At 41.0% G+C, this 26,378-nt stretch overlaps 1 protein-coding gene across 9 annotated transcripts in view; it reads right to left on the reverse strand.

The window, feature by feature from the left end:
- Positions 1–26,378, reverse strand: part of afdna (afadin, adherens junction formation factor a) — a 240,997-nt gene that overhangs the window by 84,533 nt on the left and 130,086 nt on the right. For 5 of the 9 annotated variants that reach the window (XM_080200248.1, XM_080200245.1, XM_080200250.1 and 2 more), the window contains exons 13-17: positions 25,117–25,178; positions 24,161–24,366; positions 16,544–16,564; positions 16,022–16,167; positions 6,313–6,407 (exon numbers count right to left, since the gene is read on the reverse strand). In XM_080200248.1, coding sequence (XP_080056374.1) covers positions 6,313–6,407; positions 16,022–16,167; positions 16,544–16,564; positions 24,161–24,366; positions 25,117–25,178 — 530 coding nt within the window. The remainder of the gene's footprint in view (positions 1–6,312; positions 6,408–16,021; positions 16,168–16,543; positions 16,565–24,160; positions 24,367–25,116; positions 25,179–26,378) is intronic. The other 4 variants (XM_080200251.1, XM_080200249.1, XM_080200246.1 and 1 more) reach the window with 1 other exon arrangement.

Genomic DNA, 26,378 nt, shown 5'->3' on the forward strand with positions numbered 1-26,378 from the left:
CCAGCAGGTAAGTGATTGGCTGGTGACTGGCAAGTAGTTTTTCTTTTGTTTTCTCTTGACGTTGTTATAAGTTAACTTAAGGATTAAATCATAGCAGGAGATTCCAGACCTGTGTCATGCTCTTCTTGTATGATATGGGAATTCAGGGACCCTTCCTGAGTTCCTGGCTCCTTCACATGCAGGAAGTGTGTCCAACTGCAGCTCCTGCTAGACCACTTACAGCTCTGGAGATGCAGATGGATTCACTTTGAAACATCTAAGATGCTGAGGAAGTCATGGATAGCACATTCAGTGAATTAGTCACACCACAGATAAAAATTACTGAGTTAAATAGGGAATGGGTGACCACCAGACAGAGAAAGCGGAGGAAGGCAGTGCAGATGTACCGTTTTGGATACTGTTGGGAGAAATGGCTCATCAGCGGAAGGTGGCAGCAGCCAGGTTTTTGGCACCGTGGTTGGCTCTGCTGCACAGGAGAGCAGGAAAAAGAGTGGCATGGTTATAGTGACAGGGGATTCAATTACAAGGGGAATGGACAGGTGTTTCTATGGACGCAAACAAGACTCCAGGATGGTCTGTTATCTCACTGGTGCAAGGGTCAAGGGTGTCTCAGAGCAGCTGCAGAGCATTCTGGAGGGGGAGGGTGAACAGCCAGCTGTTGTGGTGCATACAGGCACCAACACTATAGGTACAAAATGGAATGAGATCCTACAAGCTGAAATTAGGGAGTCAGGAGTTAAACTAAGAAGTTAGACCTTAAAGGTAGTAATTTCAGGATTGTTACCAGTACCACATGCTAGTCAGAGTAGGAATGTCAGGATAGCTAAGATGAATGTGTGGCTGGAGGAATGGTGAAAGAGGGAGGGATTCAAATTTCTGGGACATTGGAACCAGTTCTGGGGGAGGTGGGACCAGTACAAATTGGATAGTCTGCACCTGGGCAAGACTGCAATCAATGTCCTGGGGGGGCTTTGTTTGCTAGTGCTGTTGGGGAGAGTTCAAACGAATGTGGTGGGGGATGGGAACAAAAGCAGGAAGTCAAAGGTAAGTAAGGTGAGGACAGAAACAAAAGACAGTTAGGAGAAAAGTAGAAAGCAGAGAAACCAAACACACAAATCAAAATCAAAAGGACCATAGTACAGAGACTGTGGGGAAGTCAGTGAGTGGGTTCAGTAAGGCTAAGAGAAATAAAACACAGGGAACGTGTACAAAACATGACAGGACAGATGGTCTGAGCTGTGTTTGCTTTAATGCAAGGAGCATGACAGAAGGCTGAATTTAAAGCTTGGATTACCACGTGGAACTATGATGTTGAGGCAATTACGGAGACTTGGAAGAAGGGCAAAACTGGCAACTTAGCATTCCAGATGCTTCAGGCAAGATAGAGGGGGTGGCAAAAGAGGTGGGGGTGTTGTTTTACTGATTAGGGAGAAAGTCACAGCTAAACAGAGGGAGGATACCTTAGTGGGATCATACAGCGAGGCCATACGGGTAGAACTTGAACAGGAGTGGTGCAATCACATTGTTGGGGTTGTACAACAGACCTCCCAAAAGCCAGCACGAAGTGGAGGAACTGATATGTCAGCAGATTATGGGAAAACGTAAAAACATCAGGGTTGTCGTAGGGATGGGCAATTTTAAATTCCCCAACATAGATTGGGATCCCTTTAGAGCCAGGGGCTTGGACGGGGCAGAGTTTGTTCAGTGTGTCCAAGAGTGCTTCTTGAGGCAATATGTCAACAGCTCAACTCGGTAAGGGGCTACCTTAGACCTCGTTCAGGGAAGTGAGCCTTTGATTGATGTCAAAGTGGGGGACCATTTTGGGAACAGAGATCACAATTCTATAAGTTTCAAGGTGCTAGTAGGAAAAGATAAAAGTAGCCCCAGAGCGAAAGTACTAAACTGGGGGAAGGCTATGGCAATATTAGGCAGGAACTAGGAGTGTAGATTGGGATAGGTGTTTGGGGGTAAATCCACATTCGATATGCGGGAGTCTTTTAACAGTCAATTGCTAACAATTCAGAACAAGTACGTCCCTGTAAAAATGAAGGATAAAGATGGCAAGATTCAAAAACCCTGGATGACAAGAGAGATTGAGAGCTTTGTGGAAAAGGAGGCGGCAAACAAATTTCAGAAAATTGAAAACAGATTAGGCTCGAGGAATACAAAGATAGCAGGAAAGAGCTTAAACAGGGGCTTCAGAGGGCAAGAAGGGGTCATGAAATGTCATTGGCAGGCAGGATTAAAGGGAATCCTAAGGCTTTGTGTGCAAATATATGGAGAAAGAGGATAGCTAAGGAAAGGGTAGGTCCACTCAAGGGCAGAGGAGGGAATTTGTGTATGGAGCCAGATGAGGTGGGAGAGGTCCTTAACGAGTACTTTGTATCAGTATTTACCCAGGAGAAGGATGGGGCAGATGGTTAGTGTAGAAAGGAGGATGTTGACATTCTGGGGCATGTTGAGATAAAAAGTGAAGTGGTATTAGAGCTTTTGAAAAACATTGAGGTGGACAAGTCCCCTGGGCCAGAGAGAGTCTATTCCAAAGTACTGAGAGGAGCAAGAGAAGAAATTGCTGAGGCCTTGGCCAAAACCTTTATCCTCCTTAACCACAGGTGAGGTTCCGGAGAATTGGAAAGTAGCTAACATTACTCCTCTGTTTAAGAAGGGCAGAACAGATAAGCTGGGAAATTACAGGCCTGTGAGCCTTACATCAGTGGTGGGGAAATTATTGGAGAAGATTCTTAGGGACAGGATGTATTCCCGCTTGGAAAAGAATAAGCGTATTAGCAATAGGCACCCTAGTTTTATGAAGGGAGGTCATGCCTCACAATTTTTATTGCATTCTTTGAAGTGACAAGAAAAATTGACCAAGGCAGGGCAGTGGATGTTGTACACAGACTTCAGTAAAGCTTTCGTTAAGACTCCTGTTGGCAGGCTGACACAGAAGGTGAAGTCATATGGGATCCAAGGTGAACTGGTAAGATAGTTTTAAAACTGGCTTGGGCATTGAAAGCAGAGTAGCAATGGAAGGGTACTTTTCTAACTGGAGGTCTGTGACAAACGGTGTTTCGAAAGGATCAGTGCTGGGACCTCTGTTATATATTTTATTTATTTATAAATAAATAAAATATAAATGATTTGGAAGTAGTCTGATAAGTAAATTTGCAGATGATTCAAAAATTGGGGAATTGCGGATAGTGAAGAGGATTGTCATAGGACACAGCAGGATGTAAATCAGCTGGAGACCTGAGCCAAAAGATGGGAAATGGAATTTAACCCAGGTAAATATGAGGTGATCCGATTTGGAAGGTCAATTGCAGAAGTATATAGTAAATGGTAGATCCATTAGAAACATTAGCACACAGAAGGATCTAGGCATCCAGATCCACAGTTCCCTGCAGGTGACAACTCAGGTAGACAAGGTGGTCAAGTGACAAATCCTTCATCATTGAGTATAGGAACTGGAAAATCATGTTGAAGCTGTATAAGACTTTGGTTAGGCCACATTTGGAGTATGGTATACAATTCTGGTCACTACACTACCAGAAAGATGTTGATGCATTGGAAAGGATACAGAAGAGATTTACCAGGATGTTGCCTAGTTTGGAGGATATGGACTATCAAGAAAGGTTGAACAAACTTGGATTGCTTTTTCGTTGAAGTGTCGGAGGATGAGGGGGAACCTGGTAGAAGTTTACAAGATAATGACAGGCTTGGATAGAGTGAGTAGTCAGAGTCTTTTTCCCAGGGTTGAAGGGTCAATTACTGGAAGCATAGGTTGAGTGCGTGAGGGGGGGAATAATTAAAAGAAATGCAAGGATCAAGTTTTTCCACACAGCAGATGGTGACTGCCTGAAACACGCTGCCAGAGGTGGTGTGAAAGCAGATTGTATAAAACTGTTCAAGGGGCACAGAACATGAATAGGCAGGGAAAAGGGGGATTTGGACTACGTAGAGGCAAGAAAATATTAGATTAGAGGGGCATTTATGTTAGCACAGACTTGGTGAGCTGAAGGGCCTGTTCCTGTGCTGTTCTGTTCTTTACGTTGTGTCTTTACAGGCAAGAATGAATGTTTTACATTATGCAATACATTTGCAGGCAAACCAGCTGTTTAGATTCAAAATCTGCTAAAACATAATTGAAAACACCAAGAGGTCTTCCCATTGATACTTCAGTCCTCAGCAAAATACTCTGGAGTTTTGTGAAGTAAGGATTTTTCTAAATATAAAACAAAAACACGAAGAGGAGAAAGGGACCACCATCCAGTTACTGCAACAGGTTAAATTTAATCTTGGAATGGTGAAGCAGAAAAAGAGGTGAAAGGCATGAAACAGTTAACATCGCCAGTGAAGGCATGAGCTAACTGACAAATGATTTGGAGAACAAGAACAACACAAGTTAATTGTAATTGTGAATTGCAAGCAGTTCCTGCTGAGGAAAGGAGCAATTATGCATAAAAAAAGCTATGAGCTACGTACTCATCATGGAAGGAAAAAATCATATTATCCTTGTTCTGCAAACAGAATTGTCTGTATCTTGCAATCCTGCAGAGTTTATAACACTGAAAGAACCGTTTGCTGTGTGCATTCTGTTCTCTTAATTCCAGGTTTCTAGAACCACTCTAAGGGGGAAGGGAACAGAACCCTTGAAAGGGGAGAAACCAAATAGTATATCTGAAACTTACTCTGATAAATACTCCAAGATGTCACTGCAGCTTATACTCTAAATATTAACAAAAGACACTAGGTACAATTATAGAAACAAAAATAATTTTGCAAAAGTAAACAGCTGTTGTTGGAAGTGGTCCATAAGCTGCCTTGATAGAAATGGATTCTGGGAAAAGTAACTTATTCAAAACAAAAAATAAAAGCAGAAAACTGAGTTGGTCAGTCACTGTGTGGAGAGAAACATTCAAAATTTATGAAACATTAACTGGTTTTTGATTCTCTCTACAGAGTTCTCATGAACGATCATCAACTTAAAGCACTCAACGTTTATCTCTTCACTGATACTGCCTTAGCTGCTGAGTATTTCCAGTACTAGCAGTGGTCTTTTTTTTAAAAAACTGAAAACTTCTGATTTAGAGCAGTGCACCTGTTACTGCAGCTGCAAAACAAATCAAACTGCACATTATTCCCTATAATTTCCCCAAGCAAAACAGTCCAGTGATAATTTGCAGTCCTCTAATCTTTGCTCAATGTAGTTTCATATACAAGTTTGGATCAGAGGGCAATCTTTATATGGGAGTTAAGAGGACTGGAACTGCATATTTGATGGGAAAGTTACACCTTAATCGTCAATTGGTGGACTACATCTTCAAGCCTGTCTGACTGCTGATCATGGATGATCTGGAATTCCATCCATTTGAGCTGAAGTCAATTTTCAACTGAAAACACTGTATCCTTGTTACTGATTCTGTCCTCTTTACTGGCTGCTTGCTCAAACAAACAATCAGACCACGTGCAACTCAGATCAGCGACAAACCTTCTCTTCACGACCTTTCATGACTTCACCCTTGATTTATTTACCTTCATGCCGCTAAAGTTGTCAGCCACACTTAAACTTTCTACCAGACTTCTCTGAACTCCATCCTGCACCAATTCTGAATTAACCAAATCTCCACTGTCTGCATTCCGTCCTCCAATAAGATCCCTCAAAGACCTCATTCTCCCTGACGTGGACTTGAGTTCCAGTTACTAACGGATCAAATTCAGAATTCTGAACCTCATCGACAAGTTGCTTCACTGCTACCTAAATATACCCTCACCCTGCATTCTTCTCCAGTCTTGTACATCCTTTTATGCCATTCTGTTTTCCAATTCTGGCATAAAATGCATTTGCTCTTTCCCCTGAGCAGCTTCATACCTATGCTTTCCTCAGTCCAGCCCTTTTGCCTCCCTACCATTCCCCCTCCAAAATCTTCCCAAAATCATTTTCTCCAGCCAAGCTTAGACCTCTCAAATGCTAATACCCTGCTCCTTTGCTTCTTCTTGCATGCTATGATTTACTATATATTATATATGTTAGAGAAACACTTGTAAGTTTAAGGAAGACTGGGCAGTTGACAAATTGAAAGGGAAATGCACATTTTAATTTTTTGGAGGAGGGAAGGAGACATTAATATTAAATAATAAAACAAGAATTAGCATTCGGACCAAATTCATAGCTTTGAACGAGAATAAAACGGAAGTCAACAAAGCAAGAGGTCTTATGCAGACAAGCAGCAGCTTATCAAAGTTTCATGAATATGTAAACCCAAAGTATGCTTCATTTAAAGAAAGAATGGGAAATGATCACAAATGTTTTCACACCTATTTTGGGTCTCTGTGGGCTTGCTTCTTCAGGATCTTCAAGAAATGCTGGCATATAATTGTTGAGATCAGATTGAAGACAGTGTACCAAGTATCTGTAACACAGAATTCACCAATTTTACATCTTACAACGCCAACCAAAAAAATCTGAAATTGGAAATCCACGTAATATCCTGCATTCACCGGCACTTAAGACTTACAGAAAAATAATATTTTAGTCACTATCATATTCATCGTCTACTGGGAAAGAACAACAGGGGGAAAGAGCCATGAGGAGTTAAGAGGACCATCCATTTTCATTGATCATCTCCACTACCATCATTTCTCTCTAAATAATTTAAATTTCTCAATACAAGGTCTCTTGCTTCTCATGTTACATCAGTGATGCAGACTTAAATGCAGAGGTGCCCAATCCATCACGCAAACCAGCCTCCCATCCACTGATTTTATCTACATTTCCCACTGCCTCAGCAAAGTAGCCAGCATAACTAAGGACGCCACGCGCCCCAGATATTCTCTTTTCCACCTTCTTCTGTCGGGAAAAAGATTCAAAAGTCTGAGGTCACGTATCAACTGACTCAAGAACAGCTTCTTCCCTGTTGCTGTCAGGCTTTTGAATGGACTTATCTTGCATTAAATTGGTCTTTCTATACACCCCAGCTATGACTCTAACACCACATTCTGCATTCTCTTGTTTATTTCTCTATGATTGGTATGCTTTGCATGTATAGTGCCCAAGAAACGATATTTTTCACTATGTTAATACACAACAATAATAAATCAAATCAAATGGTATGGCTAAAACAATTTCAGATGATACAAATTTGGCTAAATGGTTGATAGTGTGGAAGTAAGCTGGATCCCGCAGGAAGGGTGGGACTGGCAGCTAAATATTCCTGGGTATAAGTGTTTTAGGTGTGACAGAGGAGGGTTGAAGAGAGGTGGTGGGGTGGCGTTGTTAGTTAAGGAGCACATCACAGCGGTGCAGAGGGAGGATAATAGGGAGGAGTTAGGGATTGAGTCGCTGTGGGTGGAGTTGAGGAATAGGAAGGGAACGATTACTATGCTAGGGGCGTACTATAGGCCACCCAACAGCCCACGGGTAGTGGAAGAAGGCATATGTAAAGACATTTTAGATAGGTGCAGAAAGAATAGGGTTGTTGTAGTGGGTGATTTTAATCTTCCTGGAGTGGATTGGAAGGTACCTACAGCTGGGGGTTCGGATGGGGAGGAATTTGTGAAATGGTCCTAAACTAGCCCGACTAGGGAGGGGGCTATATTGGATTTAGTTTTGGGTAATGAGTCGGGTCAGGTAGTTGAGGTTGCAGTAGGCGAACATGCGGCTAACAGTGACCACAAGTCTGTCTACTTTAGGATAAAAATGGAAAAAGATGAGTGCTGTCCAAAGGGGAGGGTGCTGAACTGGGGGAAGGCAAGTTATAGCTGGATTAGGCAGGAGCTGATGGATACTGATTGGGAGAGGTTGTTAGCGGGTAAGTCCACGGTCGGCAAGTGGGAAGCTTTCAAGGGAAAGCTGAAAAGGTTGCAGGAAAGACACGTGCCGATAAAGAGGAAGGATGGGAAAGGCAGGATTAGAGAGCCGTGGATTACAGGGGATATTGAGGACTTAGTCAGGAAGAGAGAGGCATATGTTAGGTCTAAGCAACTGGGAATGGAGAGAGCACTGGAGGAATGTAGAGAGTAGGAGGGAGCTCAAAAGGCGAAAAGGAGGCATGAAATGGCTTTTGTGGATAGGATTAAGGAAAATCCAAAGGCATTTTACTCTTACATTAGGAACAAAAGGGTGGTTAGAGGGAAAATCGGTCCTCTTAGGGACAAAGGAGGGGAACTGTGCATAGAGTGAGGGAATGGGGGAGATCCTGAAATGAATACTTTGTGTTGGTATTCACAAAGGAGAGGGGCTTGGTGTCTTGTAATGTCTTGGAGGGAGCTGTAGACCAATTGAAGGAAATATCCATTACGAGGGAGGAAGCAGCGACAGATCAGCCATGATCTTATTGAATGGCGGGGCAGGCTCGAGGGGCTGGATGGCCTACTCCTGCTCCTATTTCTTATGTTCTTATGTGTTAGGGTTTTCAGGCAGCATAAAAACTGATAAAGCTCCGGGGCCTGATGGCATTTATCCCAGGCTGCTTAGGCAGGTGAGAGATGAAATTGCTGGGCCTCTGATGCAAATCTTTGTCTCTTCTTTGGGCACAGGTGAGATCCCAGTGGACTGGAGGATAGCTAATGTGGTACCGCTGTTTAAAAAGGGCAGTAGGGATAACCCTGGTAATTATAGGCTGGCGAGTTTGATGTCAGTGGTAGGAAACTCGTTGGAAAAAGTTCTTTAGGGATAGGATGTATACACATTTGGAGCGTTGCGATCTGATTAGGGATATGGCAGCACGGCTTTGTTAAGGGGAGGTCTTGCCTTACGGATCTGGTAGAATTTTTTGAGGGGGTGACAAAAACAGTTGATGAAGGACGAGCTGTTGATGTCGCCTATGTGGATTTCAGTAAGGCGTTTGACAAAGTCCCTCACAGTAGGCTGGTAGAAAAGGTTCAGGCTCGTGTGATACAGGGACAGGTATCTAGATGGATTGAAAACTGGCTAGGCAACAGGAGATAGGGAGTAGTAGTGGAAGGGTCCTTTTCTAGCTGGAGGTCTGTCACCAGTGGTGTGTGCCGCAGGGCTCGATACTGGGACCTCTTCTATTCGTAATATATATAAATGACTTGGAAGAGGGCGTATGTGGTGTAATCAGCAAGTTCGCAGATGACACAAAGATGGCAGGATTGGCAGATAGTGAGGAGTGTCAGGTGACACAGCAGGATATAGATAGGCTGGTATATTGGGCAGATAAATGGCAGATGGAATTTAATCCTGATAAATGCGAGGTGATGCATTTTGGAAGGAATAATGTAGAGGGGAGTTACATGATAAAGGGTAGACCTATTAAGAGTATAGAAATGCAGAGGGACCTGGGAGTGCAAGTGCACAAGTCCCTGAAGATGGCAACACAGGTGGAGAAGGTTGCGAAGAAAGCTTATGGAATGCTAGCCTTTATAGGAAGGGGTATAGAGTATAAGAGCTGGCGTCTAATGCTACAGTTATACAGAAAGTTGGTTAGACTGCATTTGGAGTACTGCGTCCAGTTCTGGTCACCTTACTACCCGAAGGACGTGGAGACCCTGGAGAGAGTGCAGAGGAGGTTTACCAGAATGCTACCTGGTATGGAAGGACTGGGTTGTGAGGAAAGATTGGGAAAACTGGGGCTCTTTTCCTTAGAAAAATGGAGATTAAGGGGGGATCTGATAGAGGTGTATAAAATAATGAAGGGTATAGATAGAGTAAACAGTGGCAGGCTTTTTCCTAGATTAGAGACAAATATCACGAGGGGCCACGAGCTCAGGGTGAGGGGGGAGAGGTATAATTTGGATGCTAGAGGGAGGTTTTTCACACAGGAGGGTCGTGGGGGTATGGAATGCACTGCCAAGTAAGGTGGTGGAGTGAGACACGCTGGACTTATTTAAGGTTTACTTAGATAGACACATGAGCGAAACAGGCATGGAGGGTTATAGGAGACTATTTTAAATAAGGATCAGAGCCTCGGGACGTTTCTAGAAATCTAATGTTACATGTGTTGATGTTTTTTCTTTTACTCCGCAGGTGCATCGGTCCACCTTGTTGTCTAACGAGGGGCATGCATACAGTGGGTTGTGTGTGGGCTGCTCTTGGATGTTTCGAGTGGCCTAGCACTTTGCGCCGTTTGTGTATCCTTAAAACTGGACCAGCAGATGGGCACCACAACAGCTCAGTGACTATCACTGCTAGCTGTGCAGATACATGGATTTGGGCCAGTGTCTGTGGGAGTTTGCGCACTCTCCCTGTGGTTGCGTGGGTTTCCTCCGGGGGCTCTGGTTTCCTCCCACACCCCAAAGATGTGCTCTTAGGCTGAAGGGTGTAACAAATTGTCCCTAAATTATTCTCCCCTCAATCTGGTTTCCAATGGGGGTACCATAAGCATAGACATGGGTCAAGGGTGGAGGAGGAAAAACACATCGTTAAGATGGCGGCGCAGGCTCGTTGGGCCGAAGGGCCTGTTTCCCGTGCTGTGTTGTTCTTTGTTCTTTGAAAGCTATTAATGGGCTGGTAAGTTGGGCAAAAAAGCAACATTGGAATTTGTTTCGCAGAAGTGTGAAATAATATATTTGAGGACAAAGAATGCGAGGGATTACATAATAGAAGACAGGGCACTGAAAAGCATGGAGCAACAGAAGGACATTGTGGTGTAAGTTTTCAAGTCCCAGGAGGTAGCTGGATAGATATATCTGGTTATGGCATATGGGATGCTTTTTTAGTAGCTCAGAAGCAGGAAGAGACAATTTAACCCTGCTCTGTCATTTAAGAACATAAGAACATAAGAAATAGGAGCAGGAGTAGGCCATCTGGCCCTTCGAGCCTGCCCCGCCATTCAATAAGATCATGGCTGATCTGTCGTGGCTCAGTTCCACTTTCCCGCCCTCTCCCCATAACCCTTAATCCCCTCTCTTATCAAAAACCCATCAACCCGCTTCTTAAAAATATTTAGCGAGGCCGCCTCCACCACTTCAACGGGCAGAGAATTCCAGAGATTCACCACCCTTTGAGTGAAGAAGTTCCTCCTCAACTCCGTTCTGAACCGCCCCCCCTTTATCTTGAGGCTGTGCCCCCTAGTCCTACTGTCTTTTTTGAGCGGGAAGAGTCTTTCCACCTCTATCCTATCCATCCCATTCATCATCCCATTTGTTTTGATTATGGCTGACCATCAAATTCCAAATCCTGATCCCGCCTTCCTTCCACATCCTTTGATCCTTTTAGCAAACAGGTTTTGGTAGAACTGCACAAAATACTAGTTATGCAACAGCTAGACTACAGTTCTGACACATTAAAGAAAGGATGTGCTCGTAACAGTGGGTGCAGAGATTTACATGGATATTGCCAGGATGGAAAAATCTGAGCTGTGAGGAGTGATTGGATAGGCTGGGGTTGATTTATTATGAACAAAAGAAGTTAAGAGGATATTTAATTAAATTGCATAAAATTATGAAGACGCCAGAGTGGAAAGGACAGACCTACTTGTCCTAGTAGGCAAATCAATAATCAAAAGGTATAAGTTAAAATAATTGATAGAGGGGGAGTTGAGAAATCTTTTTCAATCAGCATTTCCCGCTGACAGGAGACTACTTTGGATGGAATTGGAGAAGTGCTACAAACAAAATTCTGTCCTGATACTGATTAATATCAAACTATATCTGAGGAGGGTCAATTGTCACATTTACCATTTTGATAGCCAAGAATTTCCAGATACAGAACATTTAATTTTGGATTCTGGAATGCTACCTGAAATCCAGTCTAGCATACTCAACTCTAGTTGAGTTTGAGTACAGCATTAATTTTTACCATTAATATCTTGGAACAAAATCGAAAAAAGCACATTTCTAATGGATTGGATTATCACTAAATTTGTAGCCATTCCTTGAAAGCTTAAATGCCACACTGAAATAAAGCTTATAAAGCTTAAATGCCACATTGCAACATGGCAGGATCAATTCTGGAAATAATTAAGATAGCAAGAATGCCAGAAATTCAAGAATATTTTAGATTGAGCAGAAAGCATCTGAGGACTTCCCAAGTTTTAATCTAAATATAAATGGTTAATGCTGTTAAAAAGCTATATGCTTTTATTTCCTTTTCTGTACTACTGAACCACGTTGCTATGTAATAGCTCCCGTCAGCATTCAGAACTCATGAGTTTCCCAAACTACCTGTCCTTTCCTGTTCGTTTTATCTTCTTTAAATTTTAGCACAACCCCCATAATACAGTATTTTACAAGTTTAAAATCCAAAAATCTAAAATTACAAAATGATCTAAAAAGTATTCCATCAAATGAAGCAAAATACTTAAAAACATCCCATTAAAACATATTTGACTGGAATAGTCACTTGCCACAGATCTCCAGTTAGAAAAGTAGCCTTCCACTGTTACTCTCTGCTTTCTATGCCCGATAAGAAGTCGCACACTAGATTAAAGTTCAACAGGTTTATTTGGCAGCACAAGCTTTCAGAGTCTCGCTCCTTTGTCAAGTAAAAGACTTGTGTTCACAAATACGCCATATACAGAAACAAACTCAATTTATAAGATAACGGTTGGAATGCGAGTCATAGACGTTTACAGCATGGAAACAGGTCCTTTGGCCCAACTTGTCCATGCCACCCTTTTTTTTAAAACCCCAACACTAATCACAATTGCCCACATTTGGCCCGTATCCCTCTGTACCCATCGTACTCATGTAATTATCTAAATGCTTTTCAAAAGACAAAACTGTACCCACCTCTACTACCACCTCTGGCAGCTTGTTCCAGACACTCACCACCCTCTGTGAAAAAATTGTCCCTCTGGATACTTTTGTATCTCTCCCTTCTCACTTCAAACCTATGCCCTCTAATTTTAGATTCCCCTACCTTCGGGAAAAGATATTGACTATCTAGCTAGATATTGACTGCATAACTGAGTCTTTATAGGCAATCAAGTCTTAACAGTACAGACAATACCTATGCCCCTCATTTTAAAGATAAGACCACCCATCAGCCTCCTACACTCCAGAGAAGAAAGTCCCAATCTATCCAGCCTCTCCTTATACCTCAATCCATCAAATCTCGGTAGCAACATATTAAATCTCTTTTGCACTCTTTCTAGTTTAATAATATCCTTTCTATAATAGGGTGACCAGAATTGCATACAGTATTCCAAGTGTGGCCTTACCAACATCTTGTACAACTTCAACAATATGTCCCAACGCCTGTATTCAATGTTCTGACCGATGAAATCAAGCATGCCGAATGCCTTCTTCACCACTGTCCACCTGTGACTCCACTTTCAAGGAGCTATGAACATGTATTCCTGGATCTCTTTGCTTTGTAACTCTCCCCAATGCCCTACTAACTGAGTAAGTCCTGCCCTGGTTCAATCTACCAAAATGCATCACATCGCATATGTCTAAATTAAACTCCATCTGCCATTCGTCAGCCCATTGGTCAAGATCCCGTTGCAATTGGAGATAACTTTCTTCACTGTCCACTATGTCACCAATCTTGGTGTCATCTGCAAACCTACTAACTATGCCTCCGATATTCTCAGCCAAATCATTAATATAAATGACAAACGACAGTGGACCCAGCACTGATCCCTGAAGCACACTGCTGGTCACAGGCGTCCAGTTTGAAAAACAACCCTCTACTACCATCCTCTGGCTTCAAGAAGCCAATTTTGTATCAATTTAGATACCTCACCCTGGATCCTGTAAGATTTAACCTTATGCAACAACCTACCATACGATACCTTGTCAAAGGCCTTGCTGAAGTTCAAATAGACAACATCGACTGCACAACTGAGTCTTTGTCTGTACTTTTAAGACTTGATTACCTATAAAGACTCAGTTGTGCAGTTGATGTTATCTATTTGAACTTCAGCAAGGCCTTTGACAAGGTATCGCATGGTGGGTTGTTGCATAACGTTAAATCGCACAGGATCCAGGGTGAGGTATCTAAATGGATACAAAATTAGCCAGAGGATGGTAGTAGAGGGTTGTTTTTCATTTTTCATTGTCTGTGCCTTTAAGACTTGATTACCTATAATGTGAGTGGAGAGAGGCCAAGTACAAGTTAAAGAGGTGTGTATCGTCTCCAGCGAGGACAGTTCGTGAGATATTGCAAATACAGGCAAGTTGTGGGGGTTACAGATAGTGTGACATGAATCCAAGATCCCAGTTGAGGCCGTCCTCGTGTGTGGAGCTTGGCTATCAGTTTCTGCTCAGCGATTCCAAGTTGTTGTACGTCATGAAGGCCGCTTTGGAGAATGCTTACCCGAAGATCAGAGGCCGAATGCCCATGACTGCTGAAGTGTTCCCCGACTGGAAGACAACATTCCTGCCTGGTGATTGTTGAGCGGTGTTCATTCGTTCATTGTCGTAGTCTCTGCATGGTCTCCCCAGTGTACCATGCCTCAGTGTACCTTTCCACAAGTCCTCACTCACCTGATGGAGCTCCAAAAGCTTGTGCTGCCAAATAAACCTATTGGACTATAACCTGGCGTTGTCAAACCTCTTACTGTGCTTACCCCAGTCCAACGCCAGCATCTCCACTTCTATGCCCAAGCCAGTTTTGTGTTTTACTATTTTTCTACCTTACCAGTTCACCACGAATTACATACGGTTTCACCTTCTGTGAAGGTCTGCCATGAGGAACCTGATCAAAGGCTTCACTAAAGTCTTCATATACAACATCCACTGCCCCACCTTGGTCAATTTTTCTTGGTTACTTCCTCAGAAAACCCAATCAGGTTTGGGAGGCACAACTTCCCCTTCACAAAACCATGCTGCCTCTCACTAATAAGTCTATTCTCTTCCAGATGGGAGAACATCCTGTCCCTAAAAATTTTCTCCAATGATTTCCCCACCACTGATCTAAGGCTCACACAGGCCTGTAAGTTCCTGGATTGTTTCTTCTGCCCTTCTTAAACAGACGAACAATGTTAGCTACTCTCCAATCGAGGATACAAAGATTTTGGCCAAGGCCTCAGCAATTTCATCCCTCGCTTCTCAGTACTCTGGGAATAACCAATCTGGCCTTGGGGATTTGTCCACCTGAATATTTTTCAAAACCTCCAATGCCACCTCCCTTTTTATCTCAACATATCCTAGAATGCCAACATCCTCCTTCCTATATTCAGCACCCACCTCATCCTTCCTCTTTGTGAATACTGATGCAAAGTACACTGTGCCACCCATAAAAATAACTTAACTGGTAGGTCTTGATCTATATGAGCAGTAAACAATATACATTTGTTGGCTCATACAAAACCATAATTACCAACACTGAACTCATCATCTAATTGCACACCACAAATATACTTCTTTTTAAGAAATGAGAACAATATTCATTGGCTTTGGACGTTTTGAAAAATATTAAGGTGGAGAAGTCTGCAGGGCCAGATAGGGTCTATCCCAGAATACTGGGGTGGGGCGGAGGGGGAGGGGGGTTGCGAGGGAAGAAATTGCTGAGGTCTTGGCCAAAATCTCTGTATGCTCATTAGCCACAGGCGAGATACCAGAGGATCGGAGGATAGCTAACACTGTTCCTCTGTTTAAGAAAGACAAGAGAGACAATCCGGGTTAAATCTGGAAGGAAATTTCATGGTAGTGGAAGCAACAGGGTCAATCCAAAAAAACAGAACTTGTGCAAACATTTCATGTCAACATTCAAATTGCTTGGTTGCAGCTCTAAAACATACAGATTGCATTTGCATGTGTTTGGACAATCTCTTTCTGACCATCTCTTAACAGTGAAGAGGATATACAAAAATAATCTGCGGTTCTGATACACTATGTTGACAGGGAGCATGCAGCTTGTGAGGAAAAGTGAATTTGTCAAGGAATAGTCAGGTTTGTTAACGGTTTTCTCAAAAATGTATTTCTATGGACTGGGCTGGCAGTAAAGATAGAAAATAGAATAGCATGGCATTACTATTTAATATACTTTCTGGGAAGATTTGGGCTGGAGGTGGAGAAAGTTACAAATTATAATATGCCAATTCAGTATTTGCCTTGAGTGAAAGGATAAAATATTTAATAAGACATGGATAAAACAATGTTTTAACTTCCATACTTGAAAGCCATTTGAACCAAATGAGCCAAGACATCCTGTGCATCGAGTGTGATCCGACTTAGGTCTCTGTCCTGTTTGATGAAGTTGAGAAGTTCTGATGCATTTGCCATCCAGAAGGCAAGTGCGCCCGCAATATTCTTCTGTTTCTGTAATGATCAAAATAATGTCATTCTTCAGGACTTTTCTTCTCTTCTAAATGGTGATCAGTCAATAATGCAACCCCTGACCGCATGAGCCAGTCTAGGCAATGTTAAACAAGGCTGACAAAAGAACAGGGCCACAGACATCAAGCAAGAGAACTTGGGCTGAATCTGTACATCACCACAGAAAAGTGCATTAAGCAGATATAATGAAATGCCAACATAGTTGTGCAGTCAAGTTTTAGTGCTGTATGTTCCAATTGCTAAATGAGTGTTATGTACCATTCAGTCCAGCCATTGGATTTGTTGTTTCTGATATGGAGAAGCATGAGAAACTGAGCTAAGCTGACTGCTGGGAACAGTTCCCAGCAACATGTCCTACCTGTTCATACTGTGCTATATCCTGCAGAAAAGGGAAGAGGAATCAGGCAAAATAGAGAAAAAAATAACAGTCACGATGTACACAAATAATGATTAATACAATGCAAAACATTGCATAAAATTAAATTTAATCGTGAAATTACACAGACAGCAAATTAAAACACAAACCATCTGAACTGCAATGATCTGGAAACAAACTTGCATTAATTTGCATAAGTTATCATTTTGCAGAGAGATTGGCAAGACATAGGAAGATAATCACTTTCATTACTTTCTAAGTTAAAAGCAAATATTTGAAGTTTAGCAATTAATGGAACAATACATTTGTTTTATTTGATTTATGGATGTATAAAAATACAATTATCCATTTTTAATGTCTAGAACAGTTTATTTTGCATCAAATATCTATTTATGTACAGTGATTCACACTTTTGATTTAAAAAACTGACAAGACCCTTTGGAAACTTAAAGTAAAGCAATCTGAATGTAGAAAAATATTTCTTTATGTAAAAGTATATTTAAAAAAAAATCAATGATTAACAAAAGGTTGCAGGACAGCCAAAGTCTAGCAGATAGATGTTGAATTCCTGCAATTCCATGAAAATGGTCTAACAGACCTTTAAAAACCAAAAAAGTTGTGGATGTTTGTCAAAGGCTAACAAATTATTTTTCCAACAAATTAATTCCTTACACAAGGGACTCTTGAGATGCTACAATCAAATTGCCTAAAATTGACATGCATATACAGGTTTACCCATTCATAAGAACATAAGAAATAGGAGCAGGAGTAGGCCATCTAGCCCTTCGAGCCTGCCCCGCCATTCAATAAGATCATGGCTGATCTGTTGTGGCTCAGTTCCACCTTCCCGCCCTCTCCCCATAACCCTTAATCCCCTCTCTTATCAAAAACCCATCAACCCGCGTCTTAAAAATATTTAGCGAGGCAGCCTCCACCACTTCAACGGGCAGAGAATTCCAGAGATTCACCACCCTTTGAGTGAAGAAGTTCCTCCTCAACTCCGTTCTAAACCGCCCCCCCCCCCCCCCTTTTATCTTGGGGCTGTGCCCCCTAGTCCTACTGTCTTTTCTGAGCGGGAAGAGTCTCTCCACCTCTATCCTATCCATCCCATTCATCATCTTATACGTCTCAATGAGATCTCCCCTCATTCTTCTAAACTCCAACGAGTACAAGCCCAGTTTATTCAGCCTCTCCTCATAGCTCAACCCCCTCAACTCTGGTATCAGCCTAGTAAATAAATTGCTGATATATGTTTGTGTGATGCCCCCTGTAGTCAGGTAAATCAGATCGATTGCAAAGGCAGAAAGTGGATCTTGGTTTTATAATTAAATTTAACTGTGCACAAACAGTCCTGTTCTGATGTACTTATTTCCTCCAGAGCAATGGTTCTCAGATTGATGGTGGTGACCAAATTGGAGGTTGTGGAATGAGCAATTGAGATCCTGCCTGTATAAGCCAACTGTTAAGTGTTCATTTCATAGTCTTATTCACAGTCTTTCCCTTATGTTCTTATAAATTTTTTTAATGGGCTTAAGATGATAAGAACTAGGAGCAGAAGTAGGCCATCTGGCCCCTCCAGCCAGCTCTGCCATTCAATAAGATCATAGCTGATCTTTTTGAGGACTTGGCTCCACTTATCAGCCTGCTCACACAACCCTTAATTCCTTTACTGTTCAAAGTTTATCTATCCTTGCCTTAAAAAACATTCACTGAGGTAGCCTCAATTGCTTCACTGGGTAGGGAATCCACGGATTCACAACCCTTTGTGTAAAGAAGTTCCTCCTCAACTCAGTCCTAAATCTGCTCCCCCCTATTTTGAGGCCATGCCCCCTAGTTTTAGTTTCATCTGCTAATGGAAACAACTTCCCTGCTTCTATCTTATCTATTCCATTCATAATCTTATGTTTCTATAAGATCTCCCCTCATTCTTCTGAATTCCAATGAGTATAGCCCCAGTCTACTCAGTCTCTCCTCATAAGCCAACCCCCTCAACTCTGGAATCAACCTGGTGAATCTCCTCTGTACACTCACCAGTGCCAGTATATCGTTTCTCAAGTAAGGAGGCCAAAACTGTACACAGTACTCCAGATGTAGCCTCACCAGCTCCTTATACAGATACAACAGAACCTTGCTGTTTTTAAACGCCATCCCTCTAGCAAAGCACAAAATTCCATTTGCCTTAATTACCTGCTGCACCTGCAAACCAACTTTTTGTGATTCACGCACAAGGACACCCATCTCCCTCTGCACAGCAGCGTGCTGCAATTTTTTACCCCTTAAATAATAGTCTATGTTGCTCTTATTCCTACCAAAATGGATGACCTCGTTTACCAACATTGTACTCCATCTGCCAGGCCCTTGCCCACTCACTTAGATTATCTATATCCCTTTGCAGACTTTCAGCATCTTCTGGAGACTTTGCTCTGCCACTCATCTAAATGTTAAATTTGACACACTACACTTGGTCCCCAATTCCCAATAATCTCTGTAAATCGTAAAGAATTGTGGTCCCAACACTGATCCCTGAGGCACATCACTAGTCACTGACTGCCACCCAGAAAAACACCCATTTATATTCACCCCCACTCTCTGCTTTCTGTTAGTTAATCAATCCTCTATCCATGCTAATACATTATCCATAACGCTGTGCACCTTTACCTTATGCAGCAGCCTTTGGTGCAACACTTTGTCAAATGCCTTCTGGAAATCCAGATACACCACAAAGGTTCTCCATTGTCCATTGCGCACGTAATGTTCTCAAAGAATTCCACCAAATTAGTCAAGCATGACCTGCCTTTCACGCTGTCTCTTCTCAATGGGACAATTTATATCCAGATATCTTGTTATTTCTTCCTTGACGATAGATTCAAGCATTTTCCCTACTACAGAAGTTAAGCTAACTGGCCTATAGTTACCTGCCTTTTGTCTACCTTCTTTTTAAAACAGCAGCATCACATTTGCTGTTTTCCAATCTGCATGAACCACCCCAGAGTCCAGTGAATTTTGGTAAATTACCACTAGTGCATTTGCTATTTCCCCCACCATCTCTTTTAGTACCTTGGGATGCATTCCATCAGGGTCAGGAGATTTGTCTACCTTTAGCCCCATTAGCTTGCCCAACACTACCTCGCTCGTGATAATGATAGTTTCTAGGTCCTCCCCTGCCACAGCCTTCTTGTCATCAATTTTTGGCATGTTATTTATATCTTCCACTGTGAAGAACGACAAAATAACCTGTTCAATTTTCAGCCATTTCCAGTTATTACATCCCCCTTCTCATCCTCTAAAGGACCAATATTTGCTTGAGCCATTCTTTATCGTTTTATATATTTGTAGAAACTTTTGCTAACTGTTTTTATATTCTGAACTGGTTAACTCTCATAATCCATCTTGCTTTTCTTTATAGCTTTTTACGTGGCTTTCTGTTGACCTTTAAGGATTTCCCAATCCTCTGTTTCCCACTAATCTTTGCCACTTTGTTTGCATTTTCTTTCAATTTGAAACACTCTTTTATTTCCTTAGATACCAATGGCTGATTATCTCTTTTTCTATAGTCCTTCCTTATCATTAGTATACTTCTGCTGAGCACTGTGGAAAAATTGCTTTGAAAGTCCTCCACTGTTCCTCAATTGTCCCACTATAAAGTTTTGGCTCCCAGTCTACTTTAGCCAGTTCCTCCCTCATCCTATTGTAATCTTTGTTTAAGCACAAGACACTGGTATTAGATTTTGCCTTCTCACAGTCCATCTGTATTTTAAATTCAGCCATACTGTGATTGCTTCTTCCAAGAAGATCCACAACTATAAGATCATTAATTATTCCTGTGTCATTACACAGGACCAGATCCAGGATAGCTTGCTCTCTTGTAGGTTCCATTATATACTGTCCAAGGAAGCTAGTGTGGATACATTCTATGAACACCTCCTCAAAGCTGCTGTGACCAACCTGGTTTGACCATTTGACCTGTAGATTAAAATCCCCCATAACAATTGCTGTACCACTTTTACATCCATCAGTTGTTTCTTTGTTTATTTCTCACCCTACCGTGAAGTTTTATTTGGTGGCCTATAGACTATGACAATTAGTGACTTTTTCTCCTTACCATTTCTAATTTCCACCCAAATGGATTCAACTTTTTTTCCCCCCATAAAGCCGATATCATCTCTCACTACCGCCCTGATGTCATCCTTAAACATCAGAACAACACCTCCCTTACCTTTCTGTCTTTCCAGTCTGATACCCCTGGATATTTAACTCCCAGTCGTGACCATTCTGCAACCATTTGTTAACTTATGTCCTGCCCGAGTTTAAAAACCGTAACTTTCCAAGTTTGCAGACGGTAACTACAGCACTTGCATGACCCCTGCTGACCTGTTCTCACTGAACCCAGACTGAACTCCTGGAGCTGTAAGATTGGTTACACCTGAAAGCTTCCCAATTGATGCCTCTAGCTGTCACTCTACCATTGACTCTTGACCATTTGTTGTTTCTCCATCTTGCGCCTTTTCTTTCTAACCCACCCCGATTACTCAAATTGATATTTTTCCCTGCAAATCAGCTTTCTGGGAGTATCGCATTAACTGAAAGGGTCAGAAGGATCACTGCTGCCACTCAATCTATGTTGAAACAGTAACGTTATTCCACTGATCATGAAACATCCCTTTGAGTAATGCGGCTAACAATATCTTGACTTAAACATAGCAATTGCTGCATCTTTGGAAGATATTGAGAAATTACAGAAAATACAGATAGAACATATGAATATTTTAAAAACATGCAGAAAGCAATCAGAATTTTCTTCAGTAGAGATCATTGATTGTAAGATTTGAATCCCATGTGGAAAACAGAAAATGAAATTATTATTTTAAAGGCCGATTTGGAGTCTCAGGTTGACTAATAGGAAAAGAGAGAAGTGCAAATCTGTTTTGATAGAGACACACACAATGACAGAAAGAGAGAGAGAGACACAAACAGACAGAGAACAGTAGCAGAAATATATAGAGATACAACTTCTCAATAATCAATTCCACTCAACTCTTACTCTGGGGCCAGGCATCAAAATGGGGTCATAATGGAATAATGTTTGAGAAGCGCTGTACTAGAAAAAATGCGCCAAACTGAGACTCTGCTCCCAAGAAGTCCCTGATTCAATAGAGTTTTCAAATTCTTTCGTGGGATGTGGATGTCACTAGCAAGGCCAGCATTTCTTGCCCGTCCTGAAATGCCCTTGAATTGTGCAATCTGCTTAGCATTTCAAAAGACAATTAGAAGTCAAACACATTGTCATGAGTTTGAAGTCGCATGTAAGCCAGACCAGGTAAGGGCAGCAGATTTCCTTTCCTACAGAGCATTTGTCAACAAGATGGTTCTCACAAACAACCAATGATTGTTTCATGGTCATCATTATTGAGACTGGCTTTCAATTCCAGATATATTAACCGAATTTAAATCTCACTGGCTGGTGTCATTACATTGGAACCCATGTCCCCTTGGCCTCTGGATTACTAGTCTAGCAACATTACCACTATTTCACCATTTGAACAAGAGCCTATCAGAAATTACTAAAACCAAAGTCTATCATAAAAAAGCAAGATATCATACTGTTACATAGCAAAAGCAACAGCAAGCACCACTGGGATTTAGAGGTAGTGCTAGATGAATCAAAGAAAAATAAAAACTTGTTACATCTACTTTTCAGTGTTTGCTACTTATTCAGTTTGCCCAATTATCCAGACAAATCATATCCCTTTTACGTAGACTGCAAAATCCTAGGTAAGCTAGTATTACTTCAACCTTGCAGGCTGAGTTAATACAAAACTGATTATGTTCCTTTTATAACAGGTGAGTGAAAAATTATGGGCAGGGTTCTCTGGCCAAGCTCGCCTGAAAACCAGACTTCAAATGGACGGTTACATGGTTTTCACCCCCCGCCAGCTAGAATTCCAGTGTTAGGCAGGATGGGAGAATTCCGGCCTTTATCCAGTAAGGATCATGTCAGATATGCAGCACAAAAACAGGTCATTCGGTCCAATCAACCCATGTGGTGTTTATGATCCACTAGAGCCTCCTGTTACTTCTCTTTCGTGCTTGTCTGACTTCCCCTTAACTGCACTTATATTATTTGCTTCAGCTGCTCTGCTGATAATGAGTTCCATATTACCCAAGAAGTTGGGAGAAAGAAGTCTCTTCTGGATTCTTTTGGATTAGTTGGTGACTAATATATTGAAAGTCTCCAGTTGTGTCACAAGATGAAACATCTCACATTTACTAACAAAACCTTCCATCTTTTAAAGATTCCTACTGAATCTTCTTAAAGATTTCTATTCCCCCTCAACCTTATTTCATAATGACTTGGCAAAATAATGGAACACATCTCAGATGTGTTGAGCAATTCCAGCAAATTATATTCAAAATGTCCTTATTTTAGAAATTGCAATTTCTTTTGGAACAGATTGTTAATCCTTTTAGTATGCGCATACACAGATTTCTGATACCATCCTTAAAAGACTATTCTGCACTTCTCCAATGCCTCTATATCCTGTCAATATTGTAACCTGAACTCGCATAGTACTTAAGATTTATACCGATTTGGTACAACTTCCTTACATTTCAAATCTAGCCCTCTAGAAATAAAATCTAATGCTTTTTCCTTCATGGCCTTGCTAACCTATGGCAATCTTTTAGTGACTAGCACATCTCTATTTTGGAGATCCCTTTGTATTTCGGCACTGTCTAAACTTGCACCTTCCAAATAAGCACCCTATTCTTCCTATTAAAATGTACTCTAATTTATTTGTGCTGAACCTTATTTATCAATTATTTGTCTGCTCTGTCCCATATCCATTAAGATATTGACAAGAATTTTCTAACTTTACATGTTATATACCTTCTTAGCAGTTGTCTCAATTTTTGATGATATGTTGAAACCATTCCCATTGATGAGTTGGCGATGAGACAGATTTGAGGAGTCAAGGTGACTTGAGGCAAAATCTTCTTTGTTTTTACACTGCATGGTTAGCATCAGGAATGCATTGAGCGTATGATAAAGGCAGATTCAATCGTGTCTTTCAAAAGGGAACTGGATAAGTAACTGAAATTGCAATGATGCGGGAAAGGAAGAGGGAGTAACATGACAAGCTGAATGGCCTCCTTCTGCACTGTAACTGTTCTGATTTATGTGACCTACAACTAGGACTTTACTTGAAATGTCATTAAAAGGCATCTTGCAATCTTTATTTTTCCTTCCCCTGTGCTTTCTGGTACATGAAAAGTACAAAGTATTATATGCAAGCTGTATCTTTATTCCACTATCACACCAACAAGATTATAAGCCTGTCCCCTGATTTTGTTGCCTTTTATGACAAACATAGCAATTATTGCAACAACAATCAGCTCAGACATGCTTGTGATTTTTATGTCTCCAAGTCGACCAACAACCAAGTTGTAAAGTCTTATGCCGGTTTACTAGTTAAGCTACGGAATCTGTATTTTAAGTCAGCAAATGTGTTATCATTTATCCTAATCACTGCAAAATCTATCATACAAATATAAATCACAATTTTGAAAGCAACTCAAGCAGCAATGAAACTCAAAACTCACCTGAATAACTCCTTCCATCATGCTAACCATCTTGTTAACTATTGCAATTACTTTATGAGTACGTTCAGAAGGGCTCATATCAGGCCGATACTGGCTGGACAGGACATAGCGACAAGTCATATATAGTACATATGTAGGAGACAGCTTGAAATGGACAGTAGAACTATTAGTATAGTTAACAACGGCAGATAGGAAGGCATCTTCAGCTGTAAAACAACACAAATGCTTAGTTACCATCAAAGCTAATATAATGGAAGCCCACCCCAAAATATATTTTACTCTACGATTAGTTTTGAATTCCAAGTTATTAGCAAGGTGCTAAAAAAGAACAAACGTGCATTAATAAAGCACTTTTAACATCTTCAGGATCTCTTAAAGTGTTCCACAATTAGTGGTACATTTGACTTAGTAATGTAGGAAATATGCCAATATGAACACAGCAAGATTCTACAAATGGCAATTAATTAGATAATCTGTTAAAGATTTTGAATGTGGCCTAAATATCAGGAAGGGCACAGGAATAACTCCCCAGCTTTCTATACTGTCAATGAAATTGGCTCTCTTACATCCATTTACCAGGGCAAACCAAACTTCGATTTAACATCTCATCTGAAAGACCTCCAACAGTGTATCACTCCCTCAATACTATACTAAAGTGCTTGCCTATATAACGTGCGCAAATGTGAGACGTGGGACTTGAACCTATGACTCAGAGGTGAGAATATTACCAATGAGCCAAGGATAACTCTAAAAAAAACAACTGGACTTGATGCATATTAATTTTAAAGACAGGAACAAAGGCATTATTGGGAACATTTGACTTCAGAATAACAGTGGTTATATTGTAAAACAAGCAGCTCACCTAATGATTGAATATGTATTTGGGAATACATATCCTGTATATAATTATTTCTTCATCTATAACTTACAACACGCAAGTAGTTGTAGTTACTTACAGCTTTCTCGGAACTCGATAGTTGCTGGCAGAGTCAGCTCATGACTTTGTACATCTTGAGGTCTGCAAAAAAAAGTGCATTTTCAACAAACCAGGTATATGGAGTTGATCCCATCTTTAACATGCTTACATGTCCAGTGGTTGTGCAGTTGTAGATTTATAAACAGCAGCGAGGTGTAAACCAAAATTTATGCAAAACATTTATAGCCTAGAATGGTTCCAGCTCCCACACCCATGGGGGCATCTCTCTTCCTGACACTAAAGTATTCAATGTAAAACCAGACCAGATTTGCTGCGCTTTCATTGTATTGCTTTAAGCTACACTGCACATCTGCTACAGACTTTTCAAAATGTGAAAGCAGAAACATCAAATTATACAGGCATCTCATATCAAAAACATTACATCTACTATTGCTTTTCTTAAGCAAAATATTAAATTTGCACATGAAAAGAAAAATATCTGCAAATATTGAAAACCTGAAATAAGATGTCGAAAATGCCAAAGTATATCAGCATCTGAAAATAAAGGGCAAATTAACGTTCTGGGCATAGATCCTTCACTATTTCTCAAAGTTATTCATCAAACAGTACTTGGCAAAAACGTGGGGAAGATGGTTAGGTAGTGGGGAGAGAAGAACATAGGAATGGTAACTCCTGTCAGAAAAGTCATTTGTGAAATAATAAAATTATTTGAGCTTGACCTCTGACAACTGCGCAATTTGTGAAAATCAGAAGGGTTGATAAACAGAGAACATACATTTAAAGCAATTATCAAAAGAACCAGAGACAAAACGAGGAGGAATTGTTTTATGCTTCAGTTATGATGATCTGGAATGCATCGCCTGAAAAGCGGATTCGGTTACGACTTCCAAATAGAAATTGGATAAATAGTGAAGATGAAGCAATAAAGCAGGAATGGTACTAATTGGATAGTTGTTTAATAGCCATCATTCACATAATAGATGGAGTGGCCTGCTTATAAAGACAACATTTAATAAAGATCACACCACAAAATTGAAGTTTAATTGATGCATTGCATATTTTGCAAATTTTAAAAATTAAATAGAAACCAAAGGGTTTGCACAATGCACAACTGTCTGGCATATTTCATTATATATTGTTTAATTGTTGCACAACTAAGCTACATTAGATCTTGATACAACATCAAAGCAATGACCAAAGTCTTGTTGAAAACTTTGAGGACAGAGCTAAAGGAAGAGAAAGGTACAAAGATAAATAGCTCAAGAACATGAGGGGCAATGG

This window comes from Carcharhinus amblyrhynchos, chromosome 12, assembly GCF_965287045.1.
Source record: "Carcharhinus amblyrhynchos chromosome 12, sCarAmb.v2.hapA, whole genome shotgun sequence".
NCBI lineage: Eukaryota > Metazoa > Chordata > Chondrichthyes > Carcharhiniformes > Carcharhinidae > Carcharhinus > Carcharhinus amblyrhynchos.